General features: G+C 34.4%; 1 protein-coding gene across 3 annotated transcripts in view; it reads left to right on the forward strand.

Moving 5' to 3' along the window:
- CNTN5 (contactin 5) overlaps positions 1-13057 on the forward strand; it is a gene marked incomplete at its 3' end in the record, with an annotated part of 796845 nt that extends 783788 nt beyond the window's left edge. For all 3 annotated transcript variants that reach the window (XM_079928800.1, XM_079928801.1, XM_079928802.1), the window contains 3 exons: positions 128-240; positions 8575-8743; positions 12954-13057. In XM_079928800.1, the coding sequence (XP_079784926.1) occupies positions 128-240; positions 8575-8743; positions 12954-13057 (386 nt within the window). The remainder of the gene's footprint in view (positions 1-127; positions 241-8574; positions 8744-12953) is intronic.
- Between the last annotated feature and the right edge of the window lie 612 nt (positions 13058-13669).

A 13669-nucleotide genomic window follows, 5' to 3' on the forward strand; every position in this document is an offset into this window, starting at 1 on the left:
CAACTAGAAAAGACTGATGTACTCACAAGAAAAGACTGAATACAAGAAAAGACTGAAATACAAGGATTTAAGTGAATAAATGTATTTAAGACTCTTCGTCCACTCACTTTTGCTTTTTATTTTGTAGCTCCCAGTCAAGCACCTAACAACCTCAGGTGGGAGCAGCAAGGCTCTCAGCTTTCTCTGGACTGGGAACCTGTCAGACCATTAGCCAACGAGTCTGAAGTCATGGGCTACAAGGTCAGTGTTTTTTCACTCTTTGGATAGACTCTCATCTAAAAAATTGCTAATGTGAGGATGTGTAATTTAAAAGGTGTATAAAGACCTATTGACATACCTATTTTTTTCTCAATCATTTTTCTACCTGTATCTTAGAAAGAGCCTTCCTGCAGTGGGGAATCCAAGGCAATCAAAATCAGTTTCAGCTACACAAGGCACAAGAAGGGAATGGGTAGGAAAGACAACAACAATTTGAATACAGGGTAAAAATGACTCATGAAACAGTGTCAGGACAAGCAGAACTTAGAGAGTCTTGGCATTCTCTTCCCAAAGACAAACTGTCCTGGCAGATGGAAAAAACTGGACCACATAGTTTGAGTATAAAGACTTTCCATTAGCAAAGAAACACAAGAAGAAAAAATGCTAGCGTCAGCACAGGGGATAGGAAAGAGACCATGGAGAGAGACAGCAAGCTCCAAAAGAGATACAACATTTCACATATGGTCATCCTGCTATGTGCCAGCAAGAGATCTGCAAATATAAAAATGTTTAGGCAGTTTGTTTTTGAAAAACAGCTTTGTCTCTGATTTTAAAATATGTGGTCAATATATTGAATTGGCTGAATTTCAAATTCTTTTTTCCATAACATCAGATTCTATTTATTGTCTTAAACTCATACTGATTCATTAGTGGAATATTATTTATAGCAGATTTTTTAAAAAATTTCAATGATCATATTTGACTGAAAAGCATCATTTAGGTGGCTGTTCAACTATCAGAGATGGTAACACAGCACTTTGTATATAAAGTGCTAAAATTCTGAAGCTAAAAACTGAAAAAGTTATAAATGGAATATATTTTTAAGTTAGATAATTCCCATTAAGAATATCTTAAGGCACAAACTGTAGCAATTCTTACCGACTATGATTGGTATGGATCATAGACATCCTCACAATTAAACACTCACACTCAAATCTGTCCTAATCCGCGTGGGTATTGAATTTGATCTTTGGGGGGAGGGCAGATGTGCCATCTTCTGTATCCTTCTCTTAGTCCTCTTCTTTCCACATCCTTCCTCTCATCCTCACAACTTGTATTCTAAGGCAAAGATACCCTTCAATGATTAAGGGTAGCAGTCTGGCCAGAAATGGTGATGGACCACCCGAGAACCAATCTAATGTCATTAGAACTCTAGCAAGCAATCTCCCAAACTGGAGAGGCAAATAGACGCAAGAAAGAGCTAGATAAAAGCATATGACTTCCTAGAAGAGCCATTTGGCTTCAGGCACCTTTCAGGTGAGAAAGGAAATACCATACCACATGGAAAATACATGAGCCTCGGCATAGGGCTCCCAGGTGGGATGACCCTCCTTGTTGCTCGCATTTGCCACTTCTACTTCTGTCATTGCTCACCTCTTTACATGTGACTGTCTCCCCACGCTGTTTATATATGATTGAAAGCAAGGCCTCTGTCTTACTCATCTCTTTATCCCTAACATTTCTAGAGTGGATGAATAAATTAATTTTTGACCCAACTTGAGGTATTTTATGCAATTACTCACAAGTGTGTATTATCAGCTGTGTGTTTTTCCTATCATGGCCTTCCCATGTGTTGTGGTGGAATGGGAAAAGAGAACTGGCTTCTGAGTCAGACAGACTTGAGTTCAAATCCCAGTTTTGTAACTTTGAGCTAGTTGCTTAACTTGAGTTTCATTTTAACTTCAAAAAAATGCAAAAATAATGATAACATATTATACAGATTATTTTAAGGATTAAGTAAGATAATTTGTGTAAAATGCTTAGCATATAAGAAGTGCTCATTGAAAAATAGCTACTGTCTTTCTTATTGTTATTGGAAGAATTCCACCTAGTAAGGTGGAATTTTCAAATATTTTAACAGAAGAAACTGATCTTTAAAAGTTGCCTGCCAGTTCTGTCTCAATGAAGACAGCGCAAGTCACCTGGAATACATTGTTGTGGAGGAGGTAATCACTAACATGGTCCATCTTAGTTGTATAAATAATGACAAGTAGGTACATGTTGACAGAGGATTTTTTTCTTTTATTTCCTTGAAATGGTCTCACCTCCTTATGTCCCTGAGAAGGAAAATCTAGTTCCTAAGAAAGGACTATGCTGATAACAAATGGAGTGAGACCTCAAAGCCTGTTCTTTTGTAACTAAACCTTATTAGAACTTCTGATGTATGGGCTAATCCCCAGTTAGAGACCTACTGGCAGGAATGACACAAAGTGCCCTGTGAGGGAAAGGGGACTTCAGATTGATGATTGAGGCTTAACATAGAGCCTGGATTCTCCCGGGAAGGTCTGGTTTTCACAGGGCAGGTGACTAAGCATGAAAGCTCCTATTGACACAGGCATAATGGAACAGGAATATGATTAGGAACAGTAGCTGTGAATATTTACTAAAGAGATGGAACCCAGAGGACACAAGCTTGGAGCCCCCTTTTCTGAGCATGAGTTGGAGGAGAACTACTACAGCCTTAGGCAAGGATCTGCATGCAGTGAAAGAGCTGTACCATCTGGAGGGAGGTTCACACAAATATGGAGTGGCTAGTATGGTACTCAGATAGAGAAGACTTTGATTCCTACTACATCCCCAAAAAACTACTGCCAGACCAAGAGTGGCACCACTCTTAAGAGCCCCATCTTCTTAAACATAATTGTGTGTGGCTGTCACAAAAAAATTAACAAAATTAGGGACATGTCAACACACTAATCTTTTCTCTTTCCATGAGGTAATTTGAGGTAAGCTTGCTGTATTAAGACTAAGTTTGCCTCTTGAGATTCTTGGAAAATTTGCAGTAGAGGATTTCCTGCTAATCAGAGCAAGAGAGAACTTCCACAATTAATTGCAATATCAAAAGGAAAGTAAATTTATTTTTACTTTTTGTCCTGGCCAAGTTACTTTGCTTGTAAAATCAAAAGAGATCACTAGAAATATACATGGTATGTAAATTTGAAGCTGGAAACTAGGAGTTAATGCCTGAGGTTTAAAGTGCAGGGATTGTATATTCCATGTTTTATATCAAGTCCAGTTTAAGATGGATGAATTAAGAAAAAGTCCTCATCTAGAAATTATCCAGATTGTGAAAATGATTGAAATGTGATAAATATGGAGAAAAATGGATTTGTTCCATAGGCTTGATCCATAAATAATCCATTAAACTATTCTTTTTTATAGTTAAGATATTATATACTGGATGCAATTTATTCTCAAAAAAATAAACCACAAAAAAAACATAAGATAATAAGATAAAACAGCAGAGCTTGTAATTAGACCAACCCATTTTCTAAGGAAACATGAATCTTACTCCTTTACTTGATTCCACAGATTGAGGTGTCAGCAACATACATAAGGACAAGATATTACCAGAGAAAGATACAATAACAAAGGAAATTTGGTTCAAAGATGTTAAGAGAAAAAGAAGGTCTCCCTACCACAACATCTTATCAGGGACTTCAAAAGTGACCAAGATTATAGTGAAAGAACAATGGAATTGAACCATATATGACAGTGTCACAGGAAACACATTAAAATTGAATCTATTCAGATAAATAGAATTAGCTAGTACTGAAATTTCTCACTGCTCTTTGAGACTGTCCAAGAGAACTTGGACTTCTTGGGATTTTGTTTAAGAAGTCCAGATTTAAAAGTAATACTTTTAAGATATCACAGCTTCTATTAACAAGCAAGAGGAATAGAAGCATGAAGAACAAGAAAAATGCTGGAAAATAATTGTCATTTGTAGATATGGCTACAAATTATTTCCACTCAAACAAAATAGCTTCCCACCTAAAAATATGAGTCAAATTTGGGAGTTTATTTAGAATATTCATCACTTCTTCAGGTCATTTTAATATTTGACTTTATTTTACATTTCCCAATTCAGATTAGCTGCATATTTTATTTATATATATATATATATATATATATATATATAATCAGGAAAGTGGAACAAAAACTTTAAAGAAATTTCCTAATTTAACTTATTTTTCTCAAATAAGTATTTTTAAATGAAGAAAACTTTGTTTTTATGACTCCACTAGCTTGGGATCTGAATCTAGAATCCTTACTAATTTTGGCATATGTTATGTCTGTTACTACCACTTCCAAAGAAATGCCAATAACAAAACTAAAGTATATTTAGCCATAATTCTCCTTAATGATCTTGAGAATGGAGAATTTTTTTTCTTTGTACTGTGAAAGAAACTTACCAAGATTATAAAGTAAAACAGCCATCTTATCCCCATCTTATTCTCCTTATACAGACTTAAACTTAAGTGAAAGAGAAAATAAATGCTAAATATCCAGGGGCTATGCTTTCCCTTGTGCAAATATCCCCTTCCCCACCAAGACAGACTTCTGTCCATTCAGAAGACAAAAGCACTCAGAGGGAATTCAGGATAAGGGCTTCAGGCTACATATCAAGAAAACAGGGTCTCATTTTTTCTGTCTATATCTAGAAATATCCTTTCCTGGATACACAACCTCTTCACCATACATCTTCTCCCTCACCTCTACTTTCTGATATTTATAGAGCTAGGGAGAATATGGGGAAAATCAGGCTCAAAGCTTACTAGTTATTATATGATCCATCAATATAGACAGAAATTTTTGTTTGTTTATTCCATTTAGATATCAATTAGGACCTGCCAGACTCCTGAGATATAGGTACACTTGAACTGAAATTGTATTCCACAGCCTGTGGAACTTTGAAGTCCATCCCTATATTTCTTCAGCTTCTCAGGGAGCCTAAGGTCTGTGGCCATTCTGGTCTCCTTGATTTCTTGTATCTTACAGCTGTTACTTTATCTTATATTTACTCCAAATATGGGACTCTGCCTCTTTCCTGTGATCTCTACAAGTTAAAAAGACTCATATATAATGGTTTATACCATAATTTCTATATTTGATTATGCTTATATGTTTTCATCATAAAATATTTTTTAAAGATTAAAACAGAAATGGCTTGTATAATGTCAAGTATATACAAGGAAGACTTTATGGAAATGTCAGTAGGAGATAGAGTGAAAGGCACAGCATACAAACAAACATCTGAAAATTGCCATAGGAACTCCTGTTCTTAAAAGTCCTTGGAGTCACCCTACAGCTTGTGGCTTCTCACTGGTACTTGAGCCTCCCACCTTATTTTCACCTAGATTCTACTATCTTGCTGATTCCTCCTCACCCACCCATTGCCACTGGGGTTTTGGATCCCTCACCCACTTTTGTGAAGAACAATTGTACCCAAGATGCTAAGCAAGTGAATAGCCCTTCCATTGAATAGGATCCATCCTTCCAATGACACTTGTGGGTGAAACTAGCAAAAATTTATTCTGCTATATTTTTAGGCACACTCACACCATTATTGTTACTATCAGACATGTAAACTAGCCATTTCTAGATCATGCCTTTGAGAATAACAGGACTGCACTAAATTTTTGTTTAGGATCATCTCTTTGGCTAAGTTTTTTAAGTAGAATTTGAGAATAGTCTTGACAATAGACAATTTTCTTTATGCCTAGAGATAGCCATCATTGCAACTTCCAATCTATAAATGTCCAAATTCTCAAAGTACTCCCTGGTCTTCTTACTGTCAATAACTATTTCTGGCATGTCTTGATAACTCCTTAACCTTCTCATATTTCTCATTCGAGTCATGTCTTCTAAATCAGTACTTTAAAATGAGCAAAGATTCTCTAAATCACGCAAGACTAACCATTAATTTAATGTATCTTTTCACTTAGTATACCTACTTATTGACTCATAGCACTACATCTCTCTGGATGTATTGTTTAAAGCCACATTTAATCTCAAACTTCTTTTGCTACCATTAACTGATAATTTCCTGCCTTTACCTTTGTTCCTAAATCTCAACTGATCCACACATTTTTCTTCAACTCTGGATTTTACAGCCACATTAGATATGCATTATTGCCTGCATTTTTCTTTGTCATAAGAATTGTAATTTATTGAACCATAATAACAACGTCCTCTAAAATAGTCACTCCCCTGCCAATCCTCACCAATTTACATACTTTTTTGTTGCCATAAATTTGCTTTCTAATTACCTCATGTGGATGAACAGAATTCTAATTCAGTATGCTGCTACAGTCAAAATGAGAGGCATAAATTCTGATACAATTTTCATTTTTTAAAGCCAAAAGAACGTGCTATAGGCATCCTCCTAGAAATGTTTCTGATTCCCAAATCTGTACCACTCTGTACGTGGCTATAGCATCAAATATGTTTCCTACTGCAGAACACAGCACACTCAATTGCACTGTTTATCTGTCTCCACTGTTAGACTGTAAGTGCCATGAGGGGACCATATAGTCTTATTCTCTGATGAATCTCCAGTATATAGCACTGTGCCTAACTCACATGAGATACCCAGTAAAATATTTGATGTTGCTCTTGCCACTTCCCAACTATGTTAAACCTATGGCATCCTTCCCTATAAGAATTTCAGTAGATAGAATTATTGCACACATTTTATACTTTTACAGAGAATTTACTTCTCTCCCAAGACTCCGAAGTAAATTTGAATTCATGAAAGATAGAGAAAGTAAATGGAGGCAGCATACTTTACCAGAATGCAGAAAGGAGAATCGAGTACAGGCACGCTTCAATATATGAAAATATTACTTTTCTAAAGTATTTTTTTCTTGTATGTAGGTTAGTTCAAGTTCAAAACACTTTTGTTTTTATTTTTTTTGCGGTACGGGCCTCTCACCGCCGCAGCCTCTCCCATTGCGGAGCACAGGCTCCGGACGCGCAGGCCCAGCGGCCATGGCTCACGGGCCCAGCCGCTCCGCTGCACGTGGGATCCTCCCAGACCGGGGCACGAACCCGTGTCCCCTGCGTGGGCAGGCAGACTCTCAACCACTGCGCCACCAGGGAAGCCCAAAACACATTTTTAATAAACAAAAAGTATTATAAATTTTTGTCTAGTCTCCCAAGGAAGTTCATCTTTTATGATGCAAATGAAATACTGACCATTGACAATGAACAATAATAGCAACAGAAAAAGTCGCTTTCTCTTATTAAGCTTACCAGGTCCTGTGCTAGGCATTTTACATGCATTTTCCTAACAAAACCATGAAATAGGTGTTATTATCTCTACTATACTGTACAGGCACTTCAGATTTAGAAAGGTTAGTAACTTGCTCAAATTTGCTCAGACAGGAATGTGTAGGAGATTGTTTTTTGTTTTGTTCTGTAGGAGATTGTTTTGAATCCAGATCTGTGAGACTGCAAAGCCACTGTTCTCTCCATTATGCAAAGCAATCATAATACTCACAATTATGATAAAAGCACTAAAACAATGAAACAATGCAAATGCATTTAAAATCTTAACTGCTGCTACTTGACCATTATACACACACACACACACACACACACACACACACACAAAGTTTATTGGGGGCAAATGAGTAGAAACAGTATAATACAGTGAAACACCTCTGAACTGATCATCTGAATACTAATCTTCCAATGCAATTCCTTCTACAGCTAGCCATATGATCTTGTATAAATCATATAATCTCTATGACATTAGTTTTCTGACCTGTAAACACAGGACAATTCTGTGTCCTAATCTGTAGTTATAAAACTCTGTTTGCCATGAATACATGTTCAATTCTAGTACCATGGACAGATGTCAAAAAACAACTTGGCTACCCAATATATCCAAATGCCAATTTACCAAAAGGCAAACACAAAAGTAAAAATAAAAATAATATAATTTTAAGCTTTCAGCTATCTTCTACATTGTTAAGGATTTATTATTGATGTATTTAACAAATTTTCTGATTACTCCTTTCAAATGATTTGAAGATGACAGATTTGAGTACTCCCTCAGAATGCTATTCATTTCAAGAACCAGGAATAACAGACTTTCAATGATCTGCCCCCTCACTACCTACTTCTCTAGCCTCAATTTCTCACTATTTCCAAATGTCTTCTAATGCTATTGCTTTCTTATTGCTTAGATGTATTTTTAATCTTCTCTTATCTCTTTGTAGTCTTTTTTTCCTGCCTTTTCCAACTGGTGAACTCTACTTATCTTTAAATACTTAACTCAGCATCACCTTCTCCTAAAAACCTTCCTTAAACCACCAGACAGAATTAAACTCTCTCTTTTGTATTCCCATAGTCCCTTATGTATATTCCATAGCTGCATATAACACATACATTGCATTTACTTACATATCTGTCTAAGCTGTAAGCTCCCTGTATCTAGCTCAGAATGTGACATACAGAAGGCAGTCAATAAACATTTGAAATCCTTGATTGAATATCAAACGTTTAAACATCTGATATTGTTCCCAGGTATTTTATAGGCAAGAGGGTCACAGCAACAGTCAAATTATTGAAACACAGAAACCTCAAGCAGTAGTTCCACTCCCTGATGCTGGAGTCTATATTATTGAAGTTCGAGCATGCAGTGAAGGAGGAGATGGAACCGCTAGCTCCCAAATCAGGGTCTCATCATATTCAGGTAAGTTTTGACACAATAGGCTTAATTTGTTAACCACTAACAATATTAAGATGGTGTAAAACTCATCAAAATTAACACGATGGACTGCATGATTCAGAGACTTTGAATTTTCTCTTATTTTACTCTGATTTGCTATATGATCCTCCAATTAATACAAACCATGGCATCCCACTCACAACTGTGGAATTTCTACAAATCTAGAAAAGAGTTAACATTTTCATTAAAATATTTTTATTTGTGAAATTCCCCTTTCTATCCTGATCTCAAGTAGTGTCTTGCTGGTCATTTGTGCTTTTCAATATTGCTTTTAACCAGTATTGCACTAATTTAATATATTATACCCATTTCTCTATTGTCATGATTGCCTTTATTATTAGATAATGGAAAGTGAGGGACAGGAAAGTTTAAAGGGAATGCTTTTTAAATTAAAATTTGATTATGTTTATTGATTTCAAAATAAATTATAAATTTCATTGAATATCTTTGGGTTTTTTTTTTAATTTTTCCAGCTTTATTGAAATATAATTGAGATATAGCATTGTATAAGTTTAAGGTGTACAACAGTTGATTTGATACACTTGTATATTGCAAATATGTACACAGATTTATTGCAAAAATATAGCTAATACCTCCATCACATCATATAACTGCTATTTCTTTTTTGTAGTGAGAACATTTAAAATCTACATTCTTAACAACTTTCAAGTATATATTACAGTTTTATTAATTACAATCACTATGCTATATATTAGATCTCTAGAACTTATTTGAGCATCATTGTTATTATTAGCAATATTAATAATTTCTAGCTTTGACTGAACCCTTGCTATATATAAGGCACGGTCATAAGTGCTTTACTTTCATCATCTTATTTAATCCTCTTAACAATCTATGAGATAGGTTGCATTATTCTTGTTTTACAGAGAAAATTTAAGTAACTTGCCTAAGATCACACTATTACTAAGTAGAAGAACCAGGATTCAACCCCACTGCCATCATTATTACACCAGCAGGAGAAAACTGATTAAAGGAAGGGAGATTTTTGCAAATTCAGAAGAAAGTAGTCATTTCATTGAGATAGTCAAAAAGAAAGGAAACGATTTCATTAAACAAATGTCTCATTGAGAAAATATTGGGCAATTTTTATTAAGGCCTTGTATAAAAATGTTTAATGTACATTTAATTATAGGTAATGATGAATATTATTTATTGAGCAGTCATTCTCAAGCAGAAGCATCAACCTAAAGGGAAGTATCCAATGATATTCTGTAGAATTCTGAATGTGGCTTTATTATATTCAATGTATTGCTCAACTTAGGTTAAGACCAGAGATATTTCTTATGATTGTTTTTTGATGCCACAAAGTGAGATAGAAGGAAAACATAGTGGAGAAAATAATATGATAGACTGAAACTTTGAGGAAAAGCTGTTGCCATAATACTTGGTAAGTAAATTCTTGCATAAAAATATAAGATGAGATAAAAGACATTATTGGGACAATTGATAAATTTGAATAATGTCTGTAAATTAGATAATATTATATCAACATTAATTTCCTGTTTTTAAAAATTGTACTGTGGTATACAAGAAAATGTCTTATTTTTAAGATCTGCACATTAAAGTATTTAGGGGTAAAGGTACATCATGTCTTCAACTTACTTTCAAATAGTTCAGGAAATAAACGTATGTATTTATAGAGAGAATAATAGAGCAAGAAGATAAAACATAAACATTTAAGGAATCTGGGTGAATTCTTTATTTTATTCTCACTACTTTTTGATCATCTAAAATTATTTCAAAATGAACATTTAAAAATAAAAATCACACGATACAGAAAATCTGACTTTTTCAGAAATTCAGGTGAAAAGACCTGAGAACTTAAATACATTGTGGTCACACAATATTTAATACACTTTATGATTTATTTATAAAATTATAGTTTCAAGAGCAAGAAAGGTAATAATGTCTCTACACTGATTCATTCACAATTGAAATGTTCAGATTTTCAAGAGCACATTGAAGAACTAAAGATTATTTCTGAAAAGTGAAAAAGATGACAACTCTCTGCCTGCTTGATAAGTCTTAAGTTTCTAATAACAACAATACAAAGAGCATTTACTGCACTCTGGTCATGTTCTTTGCATTGTGCTAGCTGTTTTCTATATGTCATTTTATTTTATTCTCCTAGCAAACTTATGAGTTAAGTATTTTATTATTCTCTGGCTCTCCAAGGTTCCTTTCAACTGTAACACAATCAGATTCTAAAGTATCATCCAAATAATATCACCCCCAAGATTGAAAGTACTTACAAACACCTTGATTCTCCCATTTACATTCTAATTAACTTGTAACTTCTATTCCATAAAAAAAAAATTATCAACTTTTATGTTTTAGTTAATAAAACACTTTGGCCAGTACAACCCATTTCCTGAGTTTTAATGAAGTGAAATCTCATGGTATTTTCTTAGACCGATAAAACATGAGCAACGATTGATTTCCTTCTTATCTTTTTCCAAAAACCAAAAGCCTAAGAAGTTGAATGACCTGCTCAAGTGAAATAGTTAGTTAGTTTTATATCTGGGACTAGAACTTAGTCCAATGTTTGTTGTTGTTTTTGTTTTGTTTTGTTTTGCTATGCTGAAATAGCATATTTTTGCTTTGTGGATTCTATGTGGAATTTGAGATATAGATCCTACTTAGCATTATGAAAGTGAGGGTTTTTTTGTAAAAATGTCATGTAAGTTGACTTAACAATGATGCAGCCACTCTCAAATAAACAGAAAGAATGTTTTCACAGTCATTTATTAAGCATGCACATACCACTCCAGTGAGGCTTTGTCATCATGCCTTTCTTATAGCTCATGTGTGGCCATGCACTTCACAATGACCCCATTTTGTACAAGTTGAAATATATGTAACACTCCCCAATATGTTGAATAATAGCTTTTATTAGTGCCTTAGCTGTAACAGTTTTCAAAGGAAAGAAGATTTGCTGCTTTTAGAGTGTGTATATGTTTAGTTTATCAAACAAAAGTTTCTTCAGCTCTTAAAGAAGCATCTGAAAAATAAATTTAGACTCTATCCTGTAACAAAAATCACACCCAGAATCCTGTTACACTCAGTCTGGTCAGAGAGGATAACGTGACAGAAGAATAATTCCAAAAATCAATTCATACATTTTATTATTAGTCTATCATGGTTTTAATCAAGGCCAATCATTGTTTTAATAGAGACAACATATAAGAGCATCTCTTTCCACTAATTCCTAGCTCAATGACTTTAAACAAGTTTCTATAATCTTTTTAAGCCCTGGTACCATCTGCAACACCAGGATAAATAATAGCACTTACTACATAGGAATGTTGTGAAGATCAAATTAAATAACATGTATGAAGGGCTTTGTACAGTAGTTGGCATATAATAAGCATTCATTAAATATCAATCATGATGATGATACTTCCAAAGACCTCTGGCTTGAACAACCATTCCTGAAGTTAGGTCTAAGGGTCGTACTTAGTTTGTAAATGTATGGAGCTATCAAAACTTCTTCAGACTAATACTTTCAAATCAGTGAGTTTAATCAAGCAACCACCCTAATACATTAACTGTATACAATGCTTTTGTCTCAAGAAGGAAGAACTTCTCCTGGGTAGAGGTAAGATTAATGAAAGATGCCTTTTCTTTACCAAGTTTGGCATAAGAACCGATAATTTAAGCCTGCTCAATTGAAACAGTCAAATCAATCAAGGACCCATAAGTAAATTAAATAAATTAATATTTTATTATTAAATTTAAAAATATACTTAAAAAAATAAAAATAAATTATGAATTCTTGTTGCCACAAATTTTGCTAATTATTTTTACTCCATTTCCTGAACTGTGCACTATAGAAATTATTTTATTTTCATACCTGGAATTTGGGATATTTTCCATCAGTGCATCATGTTGAAAATTATACTGAATCTCCTGATGAGGTGTATTTGTTTGACACGACACAGCCTTTTTAACACAATATTCCATATACACTTCTGCCCTCCATATACCTTTTGAGAACCCCAGGCAACATCTTGTTTCATAAGCACAAGGAACGCTGTCATCAGAAAGAGGATTGATGTTGCATTCATTTATCTTAACATACATAAAACAACTCTTTTCTAGCTCAGGCAAAACCAAAATAATTTTGTCCATATAATGCTTCTCTTTTCCACAGGTGGGAAAATCACTAGTGCTCAGTCAACCCTCCACACTCTTTCCACGTCCTCGTCATCAGTAACGTTGCTTTTGGCATTGATGATTCCTTCAGCCTCTTGGTGAAAACTACAGACTTAATTTGCTTTTCTTTACTTTAGCTTGATAACAGCAGTGAATAGAGTGTAATGTAAGTGGAGACCCAGGACCTTGAGATAAGCGTTAAAAACTTGGAACTACACATGTTGCACTTACAGGAGGTTGGGGGGAATATTACTTATCCGTCAGGTTTCTCTTTGGTTTTTGTAAATGGAGAGGACAGTTACTGGTCCAATAAAAATATGCAGATTGTACGTAATAAATTTTGTAAGCAAAGGTAATTTCTGTCAAATGTATTCTTTACTTTTTTAGTATGTTGGAATTTGATTTTATATCTGATGACCCTGAGTGTGTGCCGTCCATTAGCAAGTGGTCTCTAGCAGATCTGTTTCAAACACAAATACAAAACTGAGAATGAAAAATTTGCTTAAGACTCCAAGTCTACTGTTTTTCATTTTTCCTTTGGCTGACTATTCCAATTGACAAAGCAGCAGGAGATATAAAAAAATACTTCAACTGTGTGGTCCATTGTAGGATAAGTACACAAAAATTTTCTCAAAAAATATTGTATGATTGCATCGTGAAATAGCAAAATTTGTCAATATGCTATTCTATATGCATCCCTAGAACAAGTTATTA

This window comes from Stenella coeruleoalba, assembly GCF_951394435.1.
Source record: "Stenella coeruleoalba genome assembly, chromosome: 8".
Lineage (NCBI taxonomy): Eukaryota > Metazoa > Chordata > Mammalia > Artiodactyla > Delphinidae > Stenella > Stenella coeruleoalba.